General features: G+C 39.0%; 1 protein-coding gene across 2 annotated transcripts in view; it reads left to right on the top strand.

Annotated features, from left to right (window-relative positions):
• The window catches only part of MACO1 (macoilin 1), a 48,957-nt gene that overhangs the window by 6,392 nt on the left and 18,127 nt on the right, over nt 1–24,438 (top strand). For both annotated transcript variants that reach the window (XM_039511344.1, XM_039511343.1), the window contains exons 2-6: nt 7,663–7,804; nt 9,888–10,014; nt 12,339–12,462; nt 15,258–15,436; nt 19,123–19,621. In XM_039511344.1, coding sequence (XP_039367278.1) covers nt 7,663–7,804; nt 9,888–10,014; nt 12,339–12,462; nt 15,258–15,436; nt 19,123–19,621 — 1,071 coding nt within the window. The remainder of the gene's footprint in view (nt 1–7,662; nt 7,805–9,887; nt 10,015–12,338; nt 12,463–15,257; nt 15,437–19,122; nt 19,622–24,438) is intronic.

Here is a 24,438-nt window from a genome sequence, read left to right as displayed (position 1 = left end):
CAGAGGTTGCCGACCCCTGTGCTAGACAGTTGGAACAATTTAAAATTTGGTGATTCATCTCTCCACAGTGACCGTTTCTCAGTTTTACAGATGTTGTGGAGCCCCATGATCAGTATATTTTAGGCAACAGGAACGGAATTTATTTCTGCATAATTACCTTGTAGAACAGACCATCAGAACTGTCAAATCGTAATTTACATGTGAAAATGTAACCTTCCTGTCTCATTGACTGAATACTATGTTTGCACACTAAAACTTGTGCAATATTCTTTTACTTAACTAATTAGTTTCAACGTTTAAGGCCTTTAAAATATGGAATTAGTGATATGTAACTGTACTACATACAGTGCTTTTTCTAGTGTTCATTCCATACATTAAATTGCTATTTGTGCCTCAGGCCTTCAAGAAAGGGCCATTAAACTCTCGGTCTTTGAGCTGATCTCCTCTTGTTTTTTCCCTCTTCCCAATTTTCAGCAGTTGCTCTCATGCTTCTTCCTTTTCCTTTTTTCCCCCATTTAGTCTGGTTCCTCATGTCCGATTTGAAGGTACTTCAGGCCATGATTAAGTGCTGTGTAGCGTGGCGTGCTGGCACAGTTGCTGGCAGCTTTGTGCTTGTGTACTGCAACTGAAGCTTCAGATGCCAATGGTGCAATCTCACAGTCTAAAATGATCATTGCTTCTGAAGTATTGTGATAACCTGGATAGGCTAGGACTCCATCAGTACTATGTGCAAGTGTGATAGTTCTGTGCTGTATTGCAGGATTTACTGTACATTTTAAAAGAACATCATTACAATTTAAGCGTACTGTTTGCCCCTAAATCTTCCGGTCAACTTTCTAGAGAAGCACTTGCTCTTTTATTTTTCTATGAAATACAGTCAAAAGTGGGTATCGAGAGCTCCACATGTGGAGTGAGGGACAGTATGATTGTCCAATACTTTTTGTGCTGCTTTTCTTGGTGGTATGATCACTTTTTGATAAAATATTCACTAGATTCTGTGTTCTACCTAACTTCTGATTTGGCTTATATCCAAGTGTTAAGCCTTTGACTATGCTGACAGCTCAATAAACTGTAAGGAAAAATGGTACATTCTAACTCAAGGAATATGGTCTCTTTTTAGGCTTTTTTAATCCATAAAGATTCTTCCCAATGATGATTTAATCTGACACTTTTTAATCATCTTCCTTTAACAGGAAAAACATTTTCTGCTCACCCTTCTCAAGCTGCCCTATAGGTTTGTAACAAACCAACAGTACTACCTTTTTTTACCTTAACTCAAATCCAGGTCTCAAATATAATTTGGCTTAAATTTAAATGTTCTACTTTGTCATCCCCAATACTCCAGGTAATATTACTTCCCTCTGCATATGTGTCTCATTCTGCACACATTGCAGTTCCTCTGCCTGCTTTACTTTTACCTATTCTGTACTTTGGTATTTTCAGCTAGGTTATTTTGTGGTTCTGACTGTGTCTGTTTTTCCAATAACATCATACTCATTGCTGAATGCAGGCCTCCAGTTCAGCCATTGTATAACATTTGCTTCCAGAATTTCTGTAAAATATATGTAACTTTTTCATTTCATCTTCCCTTACTCTAATTCTTATACACAGGCTTTCTCCATATGATGCACTGATTTAGTACCGGGGCAAATCCCTCTCTGGATTTTTCAAATATCTCTTCCTTATTGTAAAATATTTTCCATATATATGTCCATATTAGCATCGTTCTGTTTACTTCATGCCATTTATATGTATTCTGTCCTGTATTCTTGTTTCCTGCTGTTCTGCTTATACACATCTTGTCCCTCCCCATTCTGTATCCCTTCTCTCCCCAAATCATCTTTACACATATAAAGCACCTTTTTCATCTGAGAATCTCCATTCATATTTTCTAACTATTCAAAGTGTTTTGACTAGACTCAGCTAGACAGGCTTGAGATCTTGCTGACAGACTGTGTGAGCTCTGTAGTAATTCTGCATGGGTGCTACACTTCACCTCTCTGAAGCCTACCTCTACATTTGGCACTTTGCCAGTCTCAAGATGCCTTCCAGTCCATTGTGTTGTGTGAGTCAGACTGCAAAATGAAACATGCTATCAATTCTGGTAAGATTCACTTTGCTGCCTTTGGGACTCACAGATCATGAAAGAATAGAGTACCAGTGTAGCTTGCTACTGCTTTGGACTTTGCGTGCACTGCAGATTGTAAATATAGTTCTCACCAATTATTTTGGACATTTTTTACCTTGCAGCATCCACCCAATGCAGTGGTGTAGAGTAGTAAGGAGAAAATAAAGAATGAGCAAATAAGGGAGCAGCTCTGGCACTTAGGAAAAAATGCAGAAGAATTAACCTTTTGAAAATCCAAAGGGGGAGAGACAATTAATGTGGGGTTTGGAGTAAAATTGCATGTTCATTGCATGAGTATACTAGTAATCAACCTTTTTATTGGGTTTGCTCTACTGGATCAAGTCACTGGTCCTTTCTGGTCAACACTTCCATCTTTTGTCTTTACCCCCTCTGGCCTTCCATTGTATAATTAGATCCTATGTCACTTTTATAGAGAGAGCCCTGCCCTTGTTAGTTCTTGAGCAGATCACTGATTTCAGATTTTTGTATGATGTAACAGACCAGAAAATTGAATATCTGAAATGAAGGGTAATTATCTACAACCAATTTGAGCGTAAGGATTTTTCTCTTCTATATTAAGAACTAACTTGGGGAATTAAAATGGGTGCAGGGTGATGCATTTGAGTCTAAGGTTAGAGAGCATTTTTCTGTGTGATAAATATTATCTGTAAGCGAGGATACTGACACAGCAGCTATCAAAATTGGAGAGACGTGTGGATGTGCTTAGAAAGATCAATGAATATGAGAGGGTCGTAGATAATAAATGGCTGATGCTAGACACCAAAGGAATACCAGCTGTTTGAATTGCAGGATGAGCATATTGGAGGTGAGGCACAGTAGGGATAGGGACTAAAACAATGAGAGAATGTAATGAAGAATAGTGTCCAGAAAATATCAGAGCTTGAAGAGTACAAAAGTTAAGGCAGTAAAGGGAAATAGTACAAAGCCAAGGAAAGGAAAAGAGCAATTGAGAAATATTGTTAATAACGCCATAATGGAATATTATTTTTGTCATAAAGAACAAGCGAACAGAATTGTGATTCGCCTACCAGAACAAGAGGTCTTCGCATGTTTTTTTCTAATAGAGCTTAATTTTACATGTACATCCATAGCTATTTGAGACATTTAAAGTGTACGGGCACACCAGCATAGGGGAGAGCACTGTTTGTCTACTTAGCCCCTCTGATTTGGGTGACAAAAACTGTGAAGTAGACAATAGAATTTGTCAGGAATAGCAAACATAGGTACACCATATCTGGGTAGAACAAGGGCATGCAGGGGTTCAGGTACTCTCTTCTTACTCCTAAGGATCACTGCCCTCTGGCCTACTAACTGGAAGAAATCACCAGTGTCAAAAACAGGATTAGGATTAGTCAGGTACTTCTTGAGGCCCATACAAATGTATAGCGTCCCTTTTTAAAATAATAACCCTGCTGAATTCCAGTCTTATTTGATGAAGCTCTTAATTATCTTGAGTCCCTTGAACAACAACATACATCTGAAAAAATAGGCTTTTTAATATTGGTGTGAGCAACCTTAGTGTATGTGTTACATTGTAAGAGGGCCTCTTAAAAAGATGGGGAAAGTCAGCATGGCTTTCAAGAGTTAAATGAGTTTTAATGGCTGTATTCCAAAGCTCTGCATCAGAAAGAGTTTTCACTAAATAATTATTAGATTTGCATTACATTTGGCAAAACTAATTTGTTAGAGAACATGTCCATTATTATGGACTTCAGCTGCAGAAAAGTGCACACTGGTTCAAGTATCTTTGTTTCCCAAACAGTGCTATGATGGAGCAGTTAGGTACACTTGGATTGGCAATGGATATTTTTGTATGTCGTCATCTTTCTTGACTGAAAAATAAAAGTATCTAGGGATGGAATTCACAAATAACACACTTAACCTGAGCACTTACGTTTGTGTCCACCCTGCACATACAGGTGTGCGTCTCTCACACACACTCACTCTCACACTCCCTAACCCCAAGTGCAGTGCATGCCTGCCTAGTAGCTATAATATCATCTGCATGAGGGTTCCTGGCTGTTGGATCTGCTTATGTGCAAATCCATTGGTGTATTCAGAACTGACATGGATGGAATCTGCTTCCCTGGCACGTAAAGTTTAGAGGTTCTACTACACAACCACAACACCTGTCCCCCCTCATACCTGAGTATTGCAGATGTTCTGTGTCATGGAGGGTCTTTGTACAGGTCCTGTGTCAAAGGTTGAATTTAACCCCAAAAGAATACAACATAGTGTACAACCAAAACCCATCTTACCACATACTTTTTTTTTTTAAGTTGAAGTTATGAGATTTTTATGGTCATGCTGCTGTTTTGATATCCTCTGAGGGCATTATTTGAGTGCAAGGCTATTGGCAATGCTGCAATCACCTTCTCCTAGGATAATGTACTAGCATTTCTGATTACTTTATCAGGATCTTTTTAAAGTTTGTATTTAAAATGTACGCAAATATTTTCATTCTGTTGAGTAAACACTTCAACCATAGATACAGGAAAATGTTTTTGAAATTGTACTATAAAAACAATATTTTAAAAACAAAGTTGCATTGCAAATTGACTTAGTCCAGGGGTAGACAGTGTTTTGGGTCATGAAGCTTCTTACCTCATTGCCTATTAGATTTCTTGTATATCTTGTTTATAAATTTCTTGTTAATTTGTTTGAATGGGACTAGTTGCTGTGAGTCAGGGTTGCAGAACTGGACCTTTAGTAGGTAATCTAATAACACATTAGGTGAGAAGGGAATATCCACTGTTCCTCTGCTCTCCAGGGACAGTGGAGTGAAACAGAAAAGACCGTGAGGGTCCACAAATGTCACTTTCTCATACCATATAGTAATTTGATTTAACCATATGAACCCAACCATTACAAGAAATTAAGGTGGAAGTATAGTGTTTTCCTAGTCTTAAATCTTGGAATCTGACCTAATTGTATAGATAGACTATATGATGTTTCACAGGAATGCACAATGTACATATCCGTTCCTGACATCTTTCACTTTAACTCAGGGGTGGGAAAACTTTTTGGCCTGAGGGCCACATCTGGGCATGGAAATTGTATGGCGGGCCAGGAGTGCTCATGAAATTAACAATTCAGAGATATTCTAATAAAATGTATTTAATAAAGATACATTTTAGTGAAAATAAACAGAAAACCTTATGTACTATTATAAATATACCATCATAACAATGTATTACAATAATTAAACCAAATTAACCCCCTTTCCACACTTGGATGTTCCAGGCTCTGATGGCACGTGAGGTGCGATTGGGTTATGCAGCTGGAGTAACATGCATGCCCTCACGCCCCTCATGCAGGTCCTGAACACGCGGGAGCGCAGGGCGGAGCGGGGAAAGCCCCTGACCCTGCTCCCCGGCAGGAGCGCCGGAGCAGGGCAGTGGAGCTCAAGGGCCGGATTAAAAGGTCTGATGGGCTGGGTGTGGCCGACGAGACGTAGTTTGCCCACCCCTGCTTTAACTGATTTGGACCCCATGGGTACAAAAGGGAGTATTCCTCTTGTAACTTGCACTAACTTACTACTGGAGTATCTTTACACTCATTCATAGTGCAGAGAATCCATCTCTTCATTCATATAAAAGGGGGTGAATTACATAATGTATTTCTTTGTATAGTACCAGCTGAGTACTAGGCACTTTACAGACAAGTGTGAGTGTATGGATGTGGGAATCTGATTACTGCATACTTGTTTGCAAGCTAGCATTTCCTACCAGTACCACTATAATCACTTCCAAAATACATTAGTATTTTTGTTATGATTAGTAGATTAAAAATAAAAGTGCCACTCTGCCTCCACACCACAGTCATTCAGTGGCTGCATATATTTGAAACTTCAGCATTGCTATTTAAAGAATTACTGAAATGGTTACAGGTTGGAAGTTTCTGAGATGCACGGAGGATTGTCTTGTTTAAAATAGTTGCTAATAGAGGCCATCCAGAGCATCATCATCTTTGATGTACATAGCAAAAAGGTGTGCAATTGCTCAGTAATTCGCCCAGTAAAAACCGTAGGTGGTACCGTGCTCTAGAAAAGAATAGTTCTCAGAGAATTGGTAAGCGATAATGGCTTCTCTTTCTGTGATAATTTGCTTCATCATCCTGAGATAAGAACATTGTTGAATTTTAATGAAACGGAATGAAGTAATCTACCTGATAGGCAACAAGCTCAGTAATTTCCACCACTAACTCTTCAGAGCTAACCGGTATTCAGTTGCTTGTAACCCACTGCTTATGTGTAAATTTGTTCTTCGCAGAAGCTTTCTTCTCTGTATCTTTTATCAAGACTTATGTAACTTTCCAGATAATATGGATGGCTATGCACAGTACAGAAACTTGAGACAGACGGTCCTACACAACATTGCACATGTTAATTCTTGGCAGTTTGTCAGTAGACATCCCAGGGCAAAGTTCCATTGAGCTTGCTGATAGTATGATACAGAGAAAGTGACTGCTTGAGGATATCATGGTGGAGCAGCTCTTGGTTTAAAAACATTGTTTGTTTTATATATATTTATACAAACAATTTATTACACAAGTTAACATAATGCAGTAAGAGGTCATATTCTGAAGTATTGAAGCAAGATAATAGAGCTCTGATTTTCTTTGCCTCTGGTACTCTTCACCTTTCTTTCTGCCAGCTTCATTGATGTAGCAGAACATATTAATTAACATGGTAAGAATGACCTAAATAAGCACTTGAGAGACCGTTCGGTGTTTGTCTCAGTATTTTGAGACCTGTGTTGTCCAGTACTTAAAGTGTTGGACTGAGAGTCAGGAAATATGGTTTCTTTTTCTGGCTCTTCCAAAACCTGTGTGATTGTGCCTCCATATTCCCATTTTTAAAATGGACATCTTTATTTTAAAGAGTATTATGAAAAACAACACTTTGGCAGTTTGAAATTGCAACAGACTTCCTTATTGGTTGCCTGTCTTTAATTTGTATGATGCCATGTGAGTTCTAAGTTGCTAACATTATAACTGTGTATGTGCATGAGAGAGAGAGAGAGAGAGGGGCCCAAACTTCTGCAGCACTTTCTTGGGGAAAACACAGAAAACTACATGGCATTTGCAAGCAAATATATGAGAGAGAGAGAGAGAGAGAGAGAGAAAATGTGGAGCCTTTCAGCCATGACAATGTGCATTTGAATGATAAACCAGCTGCTTACAAAACTTCACTTTATAAAAAATATAATGGAGTGGTAAAGAAAGAGGTTGGCCTAAAGCATTTTGTAACAGCAATAAAAGTTTCCTTTTGTAAAAACAAAAATTCAAAAGCATTTTATGTAATTTTAAAGATTCCATTAGCCCAAGCCAGCTTGTGTTTGAACAAACCTCTATTTTGTGTTATAGGTGATCAATCTCATTATAGGAAAACCTTTATAAGAAAAAAGCATATGGTACATTTCTTTTGTTCAGAACAATATGTTCTCTTGTTGGCATCCCACTCTTCACCAGAAGCGTTGAAATTAATGTCAGTTGTCTTTTTTTCTTTACAGTACGTTTCTGTACCTGAAATTCCTGGTGGTGTGGGCACTAGTATTGCTGGCAGACTTTGTCCTGGAGTTCAGATTTGAATATCTGTGGCCGTTTTGGCTTTTCATCAGGAGCGTTTATGATTCGTTCAGATACCAGGGTTTGGTAAGTATAAAAGAAAACACTTGAAAACTGATTTTTCTGGTTGTGATAGCAAATACCTGTAACAGTGGGAGAGTTCTAGGGCTCATAGCAATGGAAAAGTTCCAAGGCTTTATAGAACCCTCATACAACCAACTCAGCATCCGTTTACTGATCATTGCTCTTGAGAGAAACAATGTTCTAGCAGGTAGGGCGCAAGCACAGGACTTCAGAGACCTGGGTTCAGGTTCCTTCTTTGCCACAGATTTTGTATTTGGCCTTGGGCAAATCATTTAGCCGCTCCGTACCTCAGTTTCCCATCAGTAAAATAAGAATAATGGTGCTTTCCTACCTCACAGGGGTGTTGCGAGTATAAGTGCATTAAAAAGATTGTGAGGACCTCAGGTACCATGGTATTGGGGGGCATGTAAGTACCAAAAAAAAAGTTAGTAATACTGGTAGGTGCCAACAAGAAAACAACAAAGAAGCTCAGTTTATTGGAAATAGCTTTTAGATACTGGTGGTAGAGTGAAAGTTAGCTTTGTTAAAATGATACAGTATTTAGATTTAATGTGTGGCTAGTCTTTTGTTTTGTACTTTGTCTCTCTCTTCCTCCTCCCTATCCCCTCCCTGAAAAGTTGCAGGCCTCGTAATTGTGCTGCAACTGCCTCAAGTTTATTCCACCTTTGTAGGAATCTGGCAGCCATTTAAAAATTGAAAATAAATAGTGAAACCTAAATTCTTTGTTTAAATAATCTGTGATGTTCCTTACTTGTGTACAGAATGTGGTGTTTAAAAATATGGGCTAGGGTTTTACAAGACGCCTTAGGGAGTTAAGTGCCCAGCTCTAATGAATTCCAATAAAAGTTGCGTGCTAACTCCTTGGGAAATATCAGCCATGGCTCCTAATTTGACACTGTCCCTTTAAATTAAATTGGCTCAAAATCCAGGTTTACTTTACTTGACCTTCCCTAACAGAAAAAGTATAACAATATGTAGGATATTAATCACAATTATTAAAAATAAGTAATAGCCACTCACTAATAACATTAACTCACAGTTGAAAGTGAGGGAAATAATTATGAAGTATAATATGTTTTTATGTGAACAAAAGTTATAAAGATTCATGTTTTTTTCCCCTAAGGATTATATATTTTAAAAGTAGCTGAAAACTATTCTTTTAATGCAAATTGTCACTCAACACTGGTTAATCTTTATCTCAAAAATTTTAGGAGCATATTTCACCTTTTTTAATCCCAACAGCACCTGTTAAAGGGGCAGTTATGCCCATGGGAAGAGAATATATTCCTTTAAATTATAATTTGGTATTTATAAATCACTTAATGGCTTTAACATCTTTATTTCCCAAAATGCTAACAAGAGTTTTTGCTGGTTCATGTGAGAAACAAAGTCTTGCTGGTCTTGCAGTTGTAGTCAAATAACTGCACACCTCAACTGTAATGAGGCATGAAAACAAAAGCCAAGTGTCTCCAGCACCTCAGAATAAGAATGATCTCACAATTCTGAGCCCCGGAATGCAGGAAGCATCATACCATATCAGACTAGTGGTCCATCTAGACCAGTGTCCTATCTAGCAGTGGAAACAAGGAAAGTTTCTTCAGAACTGCTATCGGTGATTTGGCTTATGTGCTGAAGCATCAGGATTTATATCCTTACATATTTTTATCCCATTAATATAATCTGGATGTTCTCATCCGTTTACGTACCTAATCCTTTTTTGTAAGTGTGTTTATCACAAAATGGCATTGTTGACATCAAGAGGATAATGTAGTAATGCCAAGACCTGTCAACAGTACAGTTGAAGTCCTACCTGCAGCTATGTTCACACACAGTGATTTTGTTTGAAGACCAGCTAGCAGAGTGGATAGGACCTGCACAGTTCTGAGTTGTGTGCTGTTTTGTCGCATATATGTATTGGTTAGAACCTTCATTAGCTAATCAGATTGTTATAAATAGTAGTAACCTTTTAATGTTGACATAACCCTGATGTCATCTATGCTGTACTTCATATTTAGCATATAAAGCGGTAGTTTCCTCTGGAATATAATTGAACCATTAAGATGCTTTCTTTTTTCCCTTTTCTCAGGCCTTTTCAGTATTTTTTGTTTGTGTAGCATTCACATCAAATATAATATGTCTGCTCTTCATACCAATACAATGGCTATTTTTTGCTGCCAGCACGTATGTATGGGTACAGTATGTCTGGCACACAGGTAGGTCAACATTCTTTTAGTTACAACTTATTAGTTAAATATAAATCTTATCATTGCATAGCAAAATTCAGAAATATAGTTTCTGATATTTATTAAAACTTGTTTTTTCAGCTAGAGTTGTGCCTTCCGTTTGTTTCACAGATCTGTTGTGTGTCCCTTTTTTATGGGAATGAATTAATTTAGTTTCAAAATAACCTTAACCCAATATTTATTTGTATGCACTTTTTTTGTAAACAGTAACATCTTAACTAGTGGCATGAAAATGTACCTAGGGGAGTCCCCAGAACAGCAAAAACTAGCTATGAATGCCTGACCTTGCTGCATAACTGTTTAAATAAGGAAATTTGGAGCACTAATACAAAAAGAACTGGAGTTTTGTGAGACAATACTAGCACTGTTCTTTCTATTTGGGTTAGAGTTGTTTAACTGAGAGATTAATGATGAAGCAAACCCTTCGCTGGTTTAAAAAAAAAATTCTTCCAGAACATGTTGTGTACCTCTTTATTTAAAAGATTACTTTAGCTAGCATTATGGATATTTACAGGTTAAAGCACTTGTCACAATAACTATTTTTATTGCAAGGACAGTGTTGCTGACTCCAAGCGTTTAAAGAAGTCAGACCGCAAAAAATCATGATTGGTTTAAAAATCCTAAGAATATTTTAAAAATACATTTCGGGGAAGGGAGTGGTTATTTGGCTTCTAATCCTTTAGGATGCACTCAGGTTATGTCTTCAAAATTTTCTCTATAACCATGAGGGCTAGAAACTCTTTTTTTTTTAATGAAAGTGGAGATTCTCACCTAATCACATACCTCAAAAAGTTGGGGCTTTAAGCAAAACACTAAATAGCACAAGATGACTTAAAATCATAAGAGTTAGCAACACTGCAATGAGCATTTCTCAGCCCACTGGTGGAGGCAGCATCTTGCCAACAATTTTAATCATTTGTAATAATAGCATGTGGAGCCCAGTGGAAGAAACTGAGAACCAGAACTTTCTTCAACCAGTTGCTGCTCATTTTTAATGTTTTAAACAATCCTAAAATAACTCTAGGATTTAAAATGATTGCCCAAAGTTTTTCTTGTCAAATGATGTCACTTCAGGAAGATGGTTGCCTCTGCCAGTAGACTTGGGAACCCTAAAGCAGTAACTTAAAGGATAGTGTTAGCTTTCCCTACTGAGATCACTTAAAATGTTCCAAGAGTTGCGTGGAATTAATTCATAAAACACTTGCAAAGTCAATGGGAGTTCTGTGCTTAAATCCCATGCAGCAGAATAAATCATTAGTATTCTTACTGGTGATTGCTGAGTCAGACCGTCCATCAATACTGCTGTATTCAGCAGGTCTGGATAACCCTAAAGTAGTGGCTCTTCCCTGGTCAAATCTAGCTGGAATTCCCTTCACATTTAGCAGTGTGGGCAGGCAGGATGGAGACAACTCCCTGGAAGTTCCTGACCTCCAGGTTGAGAATCCATGCCCTGAAGTTGCATTCATGTAGATGGAAAGTTGTGTAGTAAATTACTGCTGCATGATATGGATGGACGTCAAAGAACCAAATTATTATTTAAGGTAACAGATTACAACTTAAATTGGCCCACAATTTAATCACTTCATATCAGATTAATAACATTTACAAGTGGCCAGTTCTGTTTTCTACTGTCCAAGGAAAGTTATCTCCCTCACTTTGTATGACTCCTAATTGCACTAATGAAAGAGTATGAGACTTGTGCAGAAAAAAGTCAGCATGGGCTCCCAAATGCTCAGCTAGTCTAAAATGTGTCTCAAGGAGACTGTTGCCTGCATTTGGGGAAGGAGCTTGGTCTGTTGAGTAACAAGTGTTCCGCTTACCACTCGTGTCTTCTCAGCTACCAAATTTGCTCACATGTATTATTTTAGCCATATTCATATCAGGTACTAAGAGGTACCTAAATGGGTATTACTAGTTCAATCTAATTTAACCTTTCCTTGATACAAAGATCATAAACTGTAACATGGCCCCAAAGTTCTGCAGTTTCTCTCACTTGGGCTCACCCATATTGTAGGGGTTTGGGCAAAGGTATCTCCTCAGATATGTCTCTTTCTGTTTTATTTTTCTGAGATACCTAGCATTTGAGTCTAGATGATAAAGCAGAGCTTTAGAGCTAAACTCTTAATTAAAACATCTTTAGTTTTTTTGTTTTGCAAGAGCTAGTCTTTATTTAATTCCATATTTACATCTGACTTGACTATCTTCCTTTTATTTGAGTCTTCTAAAAGAATAACTTAAAAGTACTTGCTGTCTTTAATGTATTGCTGATGCTTGTATTTGTCTTTTCTCCATAGAGAGGGGTGTGTGTTTGCCAACAGTATCGCTGTGGATACTTTTTGTTTATATTGAAGCAGCAATTAGATTTAAAGATCTCAAAAACTTTCATGTAGACCTTTGTCGTCCTTTTGCTGCACACTGGTAAGTGTTCCTTCCCTTCTCTTATTTGTATTGATTTTTTTATATAACAGCACAATATTAATAAAATCAGCTAAACGTTATAGCAAAAATTACCATTGAGAGGAAAAAACTGTCAATCACATTAAAGACACAGAAATGAGATACAGATGACATAAAAGGCAATAAAAATAGAGACTAAGAAGATGAAAGAAATAAACAGAGGAATGGATTCACTCTAGGACTTAGACACCTAACTGCCACTTCAGGCACCTGAATCTGAGAATCAGGTCCCACTGGAATTCACAGAGCCCCTGCTCAGCTGCCACTGAATCTTGTAGGCACCTAAACTTGCTCAGCACATTTTTTTTTCTCAATAAAATTTCCCTAGGTGACTGTTTCTTCCTCTCAGTATGTGCACTGCAGCCCTGCTCCAAGCATCAGGATGCCTAAGCCTCAGTGCAGTGCATGAACCAGGGAAAGATAGGCATTTGGCTGTCTAACTTGTCTATGGGGCTCAATCCAGTAGGTGTGCTCAGGTGAGAAAAGAAAGGGAGGGGAGAGAGCACCAGAAGATCCTTCTCTTATTAGTAAACTTGATGCCATCATACAAATTCATGGTAAAAAAAAAATTATCACCGTTAGCTGTCATTTGAATATTCTAGACGTAAAGTGAGATGAAACTTTAACCAGGTGCAACCAACACATTTGGAGACAGTTTGCTTGTGAGATGGAGAGAATTACAATATTACAAAGAGATATACCATTTCTTGAAACTTTTTTATAAACATACAATATTCTTATTTACAGAAAGAGCATATTGGGAAAAAATTGTACACAAATTTTAGCTTGATGTGGGCAAAAGTTTATTGGTGGTACCTTGGTTAATTAATACATTTTTCTCCCTTGTGAATATCCTGAAGTATCTTTTTGCACAAATAAGGTCTTCAACTTCTTCCAGGAAGAAGGAAGTAAATTTAAATTAAGCCAAATTAAGGTCCCATTAATTCGGAATGAGTTTCCACACATGGATTTAATGCAGTTTAATCTACTTTAAATTCACACCTTTAGTTAATTTGGATTAATTATCCTGAGTGTCCCCATGTAGACAACCCCTAACGTGGAGGGAGGGATAGCTTAGTGGTTTAAGCATTGGCCTGCTAAACCCAGGGTTGTGAGTTCAATCCTTGAGGGGGCCACTTAAGGATTTGGGGCAAAATCAGTACTTGGTCCTGCTAGTGAAGTCAGGGGGCTGGACTTGATGACCTTTCGGGATCCCTTCTAGTTCTATGAGACAGTTGTATCTCCATATTGTATATTGTCCACACTATGCAATAAATTCTGGGGGTGCTGGAATGGGGGGGAGAGGGGGAGGGCCATGGGGGTCCTATCAGGTTTTATCAGCCATAAGGGCGAGCAGTAGGGGGTAGGGGGCAGAGAGGAGCAAGCAGTGGCCAGGGCCTGGGGGAATGGGCAGGGAGCAGGACCTTGGGAGGAAAGGGCAGCATGGGAGGCTGGGGCCTCAGGAGGAAGGGGCAGCACGGAGGCGAGGGCCATGATTCAGGTGCTGGTGGGCCCTCCCCCCGCCACACACACTTTTAGGGAGCTTCCAAGGCTGCTGGGTTACAGAAGCTCTTGAGAGGTTTTTTTGCCTTGTGAATTGGATTAAAACATTCCAGTTTGTCATCAGAGTTTTAGAATTGTAGCTACAGATAGCTTTACACAGTATCACAAAAGAAACATTAGCAGAGATAACATCAGATACTTATGCAAATAATCATTGCATTCTGGCAGTATGTTTGCAACTCAAATTTATTTACATAGTGTGTCATTACTAAGCAGAAAATAAAAATATTGTATAATGGTTAATAGTCACCTGCTGCAAGTGAATTTGTTTCTGATCTAGGACACCTGAAGCATGTAAAAAGCTGAGTTCCTAGTGAATGTATGTTTAATCCTAGAAAGTCATATGGCACTGATCATTGCTGGTAGCTCTATTTCAGGGTCTGTTAAGTACTTGTATTGGGATAAAGAAATTGATGGGAAGCCTAAAACAAATATTAGAAATCCTATAAATATAAAAACTTGTATGAATCTAGTTTATCAGCCTTGGTCAGCAGAGTTATACTTTTTGGAAGCCGAGCTATAGATATAGGCTTCTACACATTCTTCAAGACCTCTTTGTTAGAGTATTAACCTAAATCAATTTAATATGGTTTTATTTGCTAGCAGGTTCCTTTTTTTTGCTAGTGGATGAGACTTTTTTTCCATTCTCAAATTAAAATAAACACCTTTGGCATATACTTGCACCAATGGACAATTTCCCACTGGTTAAATGTCCTTGTTAGCACAGTTAATGGCATGATCTGCTAGCATTCTGTATTGCTCAAATTCCTATTAGCTAATAACAGTATTTAGGTCTTACATGCTTTACCCCAAGGATATGTAAGTAGTAGTATCTCCAGTTTACCGATGTGTGCACTGAAGCATGAAATAATGTGCCAAAGCCCATATATAAAATAAGTGGAAAGCTAGGTTTAGAAATCTGAAGTTCCTGGCTCATAGCCCCAGGCTCAATCCTCTAGACCATGTTGTGTCTCTTATCTCCTTAAGTGATGTATGTTGCCCTGTCTGACAGTTGTCTAAAAGCTGTCTTTGCTTACCAAAATAAACAAGTCATTACATCTTTAATGCTGAATATCAGTATGACAAAAGACCTTTTACCGCTGTAGATCGTGTCTTTTGTAACAGGTGTAATCCAGATATATTTATAGCATGCTGTACATCTTATTAACTCGGTAATATGGTCTTCTTTCTAGTATTGGCTATCCTGTTGTGACTTTGGGCTTTGGCTTCAAAAGTTATGTCAGCTACAAAATGCGATTAAGAAAACAAAAAGAAGTGCAGAAAGAGAATGAATTTTACATGCAGCTTCTCCAGCAAGCTCTACCCCCAGAGCAACAGATGCTACAAAGGCAAGAGAGAGAGGCAGAGGAAGGTAGGTTATACTGACTAAATAGTATTTTGCTGCCACCGTCAGTAATTAAAAGAAATACTGTGTGTTGTCAGTTGTTGGCTGCGCGTGTGCGCTCTGTATGTTGCACTGGCTCGGCCAGATAGCCTGTACAGCAGGCTTCGATCGAACTTCCCAAGAAGACCACAGACTCAATTTAGTGGCGAAGGCACTTGGCCAGGTTTATTGCCAACAAAGCACAGTACTAGTCCCCTATATGTGCTACTTGTACTTAATACATGTATGCCTATGACGATGGATCAGCTCAGTGAGTGGTGGGACTTCCCGTGCTCCCAGCCAGAAAAAGACACTCGTCCTGCTTACTCCTCCTTTATACACTGATACAAACAAGTTATGCCTTACCCCTCTGACGTGGTTAGTTACCACCCTATACCTTATACCTGCTGGTTTGATCAAAACATCTCCATCCATTACCCTGTCTTCCTGACCTTATCTAGGAGGGGTCAGTGTGTCCCTGTACCAACTTTGGGCAGTGTGTTTATACCATAACTTCGTATTGGGGTGTTCTGGTATTACCCTTCTGGAATCTGCTTATGTGAATACATAATGCCTAGTACCTGTTACAAGTGTCTGTGTTTTTGCAACACCAGCATGTTCTTGCTAAGTTTATATACTGGACAGTGAACCTGCAAGCAGGCATTTGTTTTGTAACAGGGCCTGACTTTTGCTCAGAGCCTGACTCTTGCTGACTCTGCTTTGTATCAGCAGGGCCTGATTTTAGTTTGGGCCTTAGGCCCCTCATGTCTCAGGCTCTCTTTCTATTACATTGTGCATGCTAAAGCAGACCTTCGCTGATCCACGTAGTTTCTATAATTCACACCAAAAATCCCAGACTCTTCCCATTCAGATTTAATAACAATATGCCGTAATGAGTGTATTACTCAGATTTCATTATTTTTACCAAATAGACTATAATAGAAGTACTAGTACAATATGAAGATCTATTCATTACAGTTGAAAAAATGGTGAAATAAAGTACATGTTGTGATAATTATCCTTGCTCTTTTAATTTGTTTGCTAATTCCCCAGAGATTTTTTTTTAAACAGGCCTCTCTGACATTAATCAGAATTAGCAAAGTCTTTCTGTGTTTATTTAAAACACTTGCATCATTGCCTTGCAGAGAAAAAAGGAGTCTCAATTTTAGGAATAGTTTAATAATTCTCATATACCTGGTCTTTTCTGTTCTGGTAAATGTAGACGTTTAAAACTTGGCCTTTCTTCTCTGATTAGCTTGCTTAGAATAACCTTAGGATGGCAACAGTTAGTTACTTTTTTATTATGTTTTTAAACATAAATGTTCATGACAAAACACCAGGTGAAATGTACCAGATTCACGGTCCATTTTGGTCAATTTCATGGTCATAAAATTTATAATTTTTTTAAATCCTGTGGTTTCAGCTATCTAAATCTGAAATTTCACAGTGTTGTAATTGTAAGGGTCTTGACCCAAAAAGAAGTTGTGGAGGGGTCGGAAGGTTATTGTAGGGGGGGTTGCAGTACCTCTACCCTTACTTCTGCACTGCTGCTGACGGTGGTGCTACCTTCAGAGCTGGGCAGCTGGAGAGCGACGGCTGCTGGCCGGGATCCCAGCTGTGAAGGCAGAGCTGCACTGCTGCTGGCGGCAGAAGTAAGGATGGCATGGTATGGTATTGCCACCCTTACTTTTGCACTGCTGCTGGTGGGGCACTGCCTTCAGAGCTGGGCGCCTGGCCAACAGCTGCCGCTCTCCAGCTGCCCAGCTCTGAAGGCAGCGCAGAAGTAAGGGTGGCAATACTGTTAGCCAAAAGGGCCCGTTTCCCCCTGGAGCTTACCTAATTACACCAAGGAGGCACGGAGACAGGAAGACGAGTACCACACCCTTTATTGATCATCGGGCTGCGCGGGGTCTCCTCTCGGCCCAGAGAAAGAGAAAAGAGACACACTTTTCATGGCCAAGCTGCCTACCTTATACAAAACACAAAACAACTTAGCCCGTCGCTTGGTTGACCTATTGACTGACCTATAGACCCTGTATTGTATATATTTGATAATATTATATATATATCATTTACATATATCACAAGATGGGGCTGTTGAGATACATCTGTTGAGGATGTCATTCTTCTGAAGGGACACACACAAGACTTGTACTAGATACTTTGGAGATACTTTACATGCATGCATGCATACAGCACATACATACATATTAGGGGGGCCAAATATACTTGGGGGAAAAAAAAAAACTGCTGATAGCTGACTGACTTCTTAGTCTACTGAGTTCTGTAAGCTTTCCAACACAGTTTCTTCCACACACAAGACAAACATTTTAAACATTACTTTGGTTTACTTCTAGGCCTCGGAAAGCACTATTTTTTTTATTTTTTACAATACTGTGACCCCCCTAATATATCCTTGCAACCCCTCTGCAATTCCCTTTTGGGTCCGGACCCCCGGTTTCAAGAAACACTGGTGTCCCCCTGTAAATCTGTATAATATAGGGTAAAAGCACACAAAAGGCCAGATTTCACAGTCCATGATGCGTTTTTCATGGCCATGAATTTGGTAGGGCCCTAACCTTTTCCAAAAACAATGTGAAACTAATTTTACAAAATGGAAAAAACAATTTTATAACAATTTTTTTTTTTAAGAAAGCCTTCACATGAAGTTTCACCTTTTTATTTAGTGTTTTGTATATTGGTCTAGAAGCTTTATGTACAAAAGGTGCATTACATTAGTGAGTATCCACTGCCTGACTCTGTTGATGGTATTGGGTATGAAGTAGAACAGAGTTTCTAACTACCAAGAATAACTATCATGCTGAAATACACTTCTTGGGCTGTCTAACTGCCGTAATAAAATGGAGATCAATTAGACCAGTATACTTACTGGGAATGTTAGACTTGGATATTATGACCATGAACGTTCATCTTAAAGCTCTGGAGATCTGTAGACATTTCATATTCTTAAGATATGTTAGTAAAATCCCCCTTTTCCTAGATAAAGATTAAAATCTTGTCCTCTTTTTAAAAACAAGTCTATTAACTTTCAGACTCTTGTCTGACTTTTTTTTTTTCCCCTGGCATCATTCCAAGTAATAAGTAGAATTGGGGGAAAATCTTTGCTTTTGACAAATCTTTGTGTGTAGTCAGTTTTGCAGTTTCCCTTGTTGATTATGTAGGTCTTTCACACAGTAACAAAGGACAGAAATACTTTAAAATTATAAAAATTTTGTAAAACCACACAAAGTAGCAGGGATTGGAGGAGACTTAAAGGCAGAGGAATTAAAAGTACTGTAGTTTTATATCCCACAGGTCTTTTAAAATTGATTAGATTTCAAGTTAATTGTCTCTCTAAATATAGCCTCTTAACTTTCATCAGTTTATTAGCAACTTTTATAATCTGCTCAGTTAGTAGTATTTATTACTTACTTTAGAGTAAGTATCTACAACTGAACTTGTTCTTATAGAATTGTCAATACCCAAAAATTAGTGAGTTTGTTAAAATTAGTTTTTTAATATCTAAGTGTATTTGATGTTTCTTCCTAAATATAACGTTGATGGTGGTTGTCACTAAAACGGTTTGCCATGATATATTTATTTAAAAAAAATACCCAGTTTCTTAAAGCCACAGAACAGACTGATTTAATAATCTTGGTTTCTTGCTATTGCAGCAGCCAAAGGATTATCTGATATGGATTCCTCAGTACTTTTGCAACACAATGGAGGCATTCCAGCCAATAAAAAATTATCCGCAACATTGCCGGAGCTAGAATATAGAGAAAAGGGGAAAGAAAAAGACAAGGATGCCAAGAAACACAACCTTGGAATAAATAACAATATTTTACAACCAGTAGACTCTAAAATACAAGAAATTGAATATATGGAAAACCATATCAATAGTAAAAGATTAAATAATGATCTTGTTGGAAGTACAGAAAATCTCTTAAAAGAGGACTCATGCACTGCCTCATCCAAAAATTACAAAAATGCCAGTGGAGTTGTGAACTCCTCACCTCGCAGTCACAGTGCAACCAATGGGAGCATCCCTTCCTCATCTACTAAAAATGAGAAAAAACAGAAATGCACTAGCAAGAGCCCAAGCACACACAAGGACTTAATGGAAAACTGTATTCCTAATAACCAGCTAAGCAAACCAGATGCACTGGTAAGGTAAGTTTGATATGTTCATTGCGTAACAAACTCTTTATCTCATCATGCTTGTTTTTCAGTAGATTAGGAATCCTTTTTTAGGAAACCATTAACAAACCAATTTATGGCTTTGTTAGAAAGGCAGCATGGACTAGTGATTAGAAAAAAATGGACTGGGAGGTGGGTATCTTGTTTCTGTTGCTAACTCTGCTATTGATTTCCTATATGAGCATAAGCAAATCACTTTTACCGTGCCATGCCTCAGTTTATCCATCTGTAAAATGGGTATCCTTACCTACCTCACAGGGTTGTTGTGAGGCATAATAAAGTGTTTTAACAATCCTTTGATTAAAGGCACTATAGAAGTACAAAGTAACATTACAAATTTATTGAACACTTTTAATCAAGTTCTGCCCCATATGACTTTTACTTCTCCATGTAGAAAGGGTGGCATGGTACTTGAAAGTCTAATATTGGAAATGCTTGCTTTTTTAAAAAAAAAAATCTTCAGTTCACAGGTATGAATGCAAGTCATGAGCTGCTACATTATCGAAGGACTATATTCACACTCCACCTGCAAGTCTGTTTTACCTTGTTGGTCTGGATATAGTACACAGAAATTTAATTTCACTGTGTTCTGGACTATAATGATTTGAAAAGTTACATGTCCTTATGGTTGCTAATCTGAGAATTAAATAAAGATGGAAAGCTGTTGGGTACTTACAGTGCTATCAGTTGGGGTAGAAATGGGAAGTTTCCAACTTCTCATAGAAAATGAACGTGAACCTCTCAAATTCCTGCCCCAAAGGGGAAAAATAGCTCTTCAGCAGTTAACATTGTGCAGCCTGGTGGTGGTATTTTCTACTGGAGTACCTGTGTGTACCTTTCGGGAATTTGCATGGTAAATGACATAAGCTGTCTTTGATCAAAAAGATTCTATTTTACTACACAGTGATACAAGCTAATAACAGAACTGAATTGTGTTTTGCCCGTGTGTATGTTTTCACTGATGTTTCCTGTTTCCACCCACCTGACTGACAGTCTGGGGAAATAACTAAGTCTAACCATACTACAAGGGTTCTCAGACTTTCATAGCATGAAGTATATTTGAATACAGTAATTGTCTTATGGATAGTCTGTTCATTTGTGTTTCTTGCCTCCGATTTGCAGTCGAATAACATCTCTCTGGCAGTTGTCAACATGGAAAAGTAATATTAGGAGAGCATTTGATGTATTTTTAGTTTTTAGTGCTATTTAACAGCTGGAACAAGGAAAGACGGCAAGTGCCTTGCAAACCACTGGTGATCCATGGAGCGCAGTTCAGGAATCACTGCTGTAAAATATAATGGAAAAAGTGAATGTTAAAAAAAGTGAACTGCTACAGTTGGGTCCCACTGCCTATTTGATATCAGCCATAGCTGAGTCATGTTGTTGCTATATTTGCAGACATATCAATTACTTCTGTTGCACTGTTTATCAGAACACTTCTAGGAAAAAAAAAAAAGGCAAGAGGTCCATGTTTGCTGTTGATCTGTAAAAAGTGATCCTACTATTGAACAACAAAGATCTTCTTCCCCTTAAAAAAATAAACAAAAATAAAAAGACCAAAACCTAATGTAAAGATAACACCTGCTGCAAGCTCTTTCCATATTATGTGTAAGCACTGAGGCCTAGGATGATGGTCAGTTATAATTAAGCCAAAACAAGCAGAGAGCAGCAAATTTGGTATCCTGTAGTAGGCAAAAGAGTAGTAAGTGATTCCTCTTCAAACACTGACTGCTTTGTGGTAAAGGATTAGTACCAGAAGACCCTCTCTGTGTAGCTTCTGTAGGAAATCCATCTAAATATCTTATTGTTGCCTTGTTAGCAAATAGAAAATCAGAGTTCCTTGTGTGAGCTCTGTGTGCCACTGCAGATCCATCTGAAGGAAAGAAAACAGCATGTAATTGGGATGGAACAGAGATAGGGACCTGTTAGAATAAGTCTCTGTAGCACCTTTATGCCTTCTCCCTTGCCTCTCCCTCCCTCCCCCTTCCCCCATCTCACTATTAGCATCTCCTTTTTCTTTTCTGCAGTGTTGCATGCTCACTGGTCTAACTTCAGCAAGTCCTTGTTCGGTAATTTAATTGGCAAGTCAGGCTGACACTTTCCCTGCAGGAACCTTTAGGTAATTGGAATTTTGACTCTAGTTTGTCTCTGAAGATTCACTGTATGTGGATACAATTAATTCTATGAAAATACTCTTTTCACTTCTGATAATGATTATATTTACTAATTGGCATCCTTCTGCCGATTCCTATTGCTGCTGCTTATTTCTTTACTTGAAATATTCAGATCAATTCTAACTTATAGTATCTGCAGAATAACTGCATGAACTAGCTAGCTTCTAGCTTGCTTAACCTTACCTGGAAACCAAATTCAGCCGTGTGTTAATGGAATGCAGATGGCAATGCTATCAGTAGAAGTTGTGCCTATATAGTCCAGGCAAAATAAGATAACTTTTCCTCTCGCTGAGGAAAAGAGGAGAGTTGGTTAGTGAATTAGAGCTGAGTGAAGAATTTTTTTTCTCCCTTGCTGAAACAAAAACACTGAAAAAAAATTTGCTAGGGTCAAATGAAACATTTCAAATGTTGATTTGAACTGTTTTGAAACATTTCACTTTGACGCTTCTGAAATTGTTGTTTTCTTGGAGAGAGAGGTTGGCCAAAATTCAACCCAAATTTGCAAATAATTTCAGTGCCACAAAAATGCCTTTTTTTCTTTTTCTTTTTTCTTTTCTTTTTTTTTTGGTGGTGGTGGGGATTTACTGTTTGCTGAAAAAAAATGTTCCTAATGGCTACCAGAGCAAGCTAGTTTAGCATCCTGTATCATCTCAAAACCTGCCTGTCCCCTAGAATGGATAGTCTTTCCAGTTTATGGATTTCAACTGTGTTACAAGTACAAATCATGATCATAGCGAAAGCTGTCGTTCTTCTGTAGTGCAAAAAGTACCAGAAAAGCTGGGTTTTCCCACAGCAAGATGCCTCTTTGTAATGATCACAACTTGCTGCTGGCTATTTGCATGCCAAAAGAGAGCATCTAAAAGCGCAGCTAGACAAAAGTGTTGACATCCACTGAAGTGCTGTCTCCGGCTTATGAAGTATTGAACCCAGAGAAGCAGCTTACTCTTGCATTAGTTATCCTAATTCTTCAAGTAATTGGGCTACATTTGTACATAGGGGAATATTTGTGGAGCAGGGCATGGCTCATGGCCTTTCTTCCTCCTCGCTCTCAAGACTTGGGGTTACCCTCAGAGCAAAACTTGAAGGTGTTACGGTAAATATATTTTCCTGTATTTTAGCTCTAGTTATTTTCCATTTTCTATAGCACAATAATGTCCCCAGAGCTCCTGAGTCTATTTTTTCCAATCCGCTGCCTGTCTGAAGTAGCTTTAACATAACCCAGAAGGCTTTTAGCCCATCAGTTACAATAGGGGACATCCTCAAAGCCTACTGAGGTAGAATAGGACTAAGGCAGGCAAGAAAGATAAACAGGCTCAGGAGCTCTGGGAACATGCATTGGAAATCAGGGAACGGAAGGAGGTAATTCGATCGGGAATAAGGTGAAGAGTTTATAGCTGGGAGTAGAGTCGGGGTCCAAATGTTAGGTTGCCGCATTTGTGGAGCCAGGTGCTGGCTGACACACAAGCTGTTTACAGTTGTGTCATCCTTTCCTTTCAACTCCCATATGTTCAAATGTTGTAGCCAGAGGGATGGTCTGGATCCTGTGACTGGCCTAACATTGCCTTCCTGCCTTTCCATTTTTACAAGTTACTGCAATAGGCACAGTTTCTCCCCCCAAAATGGGATTTGACCCACTTGGTCCTGTAGTCTTTTTATATTTGGGAGGGGACTGTCCTAATATGTAAATAAAATAGGTCAAAACCCATCTAACAATGCCATAGGTCTGCAGTTCTCAAGCTTCATTGCACCGTGACCCCCTTCTGACAACAAAATTTACTACACGACCACAGTAGGGGGGATCGAAGACTGAGCCCCACTGCCCCGGGTGGGGGCCAAAGCTGAAGCCCCAGGGCTTCTGCCCTGGACGGGAGTAGGTAACCTTAGCCCTGGGTGGTGGGACTTGGGCTTCGGCTTCAGCCCTGGGAAGTTGGGCTTGAGCTTCAGACTTCCAGGGCCAACACCAGCCTTGGCAACCCCATTAAAATGGGGTCCCGACCCACAGTTTGAGAGCCCGTGCCATAGGTAGGAAGAGGGCTATCATTGCCTCTTCTTTTTTTTTTTTTTTTTTTTTTTTTTAAATATGACCTCCTTTGCTCCAACTGGTATTGGAGTGGAGCTTTTACTCAGGGCCACCTGGGGGGGGGCAAGTGGGGCAACTTGCCCCGGGCCCCTCAGGGGCCCCACGAGCCCTGGCCCGGCAGCGCTCCGGGTCTTCAGCCAGCATTTCGGCAGCGGGGGGGCCCTTCAGTGCTGCTGAAGACCAGGAGCAACTGAAGGGCCACCCACCATCGCCGAAATGCCCCGCGAGCCCCGGCCTTGCGGCGGTCCGGGTCTTCAGTGGCATTTCGGCAGCGGGGGGCCCTTCAGTCACTCCAGCTCTTCGGCGGCATTTCCACACTTTGAGAAGACACAAATGGGAATGGGAGACATCTGTGTGAGTTCATACAGAGGCAGAAAAGAGTAGGGGTGGGAGGGAGTAGGTAGATGGGAAGGAATTGAGGGAACTTCTTTCCATATCTTATTATATTAAATAAACAGTATAGTGCTGAAGTGTTGTTGTTCTTGCCTGACATTTTGAATACTTGATCATTTGCACTTACTCCAGATTTGTCAGTC

The sequence above is a fragment of the Mauremys reevesii genome, linkage group 23 (assembly GCF_016161935.1).
Source record: "Mauremys reevesii isolate NIE-2019 linkage group 23, ASM1616193v1, whole genome shotgun sequence".
Lineage (NCBI taxonomy): Eukaryota > Metazoa > Chordata > Testudines > Geoemydidae > Mauremys > Mauremys reevesii.
Note: the sequence above shows the minus strand (reverse complement) of the source record. Positions and strands in the feature narration are given on the sequence as shown.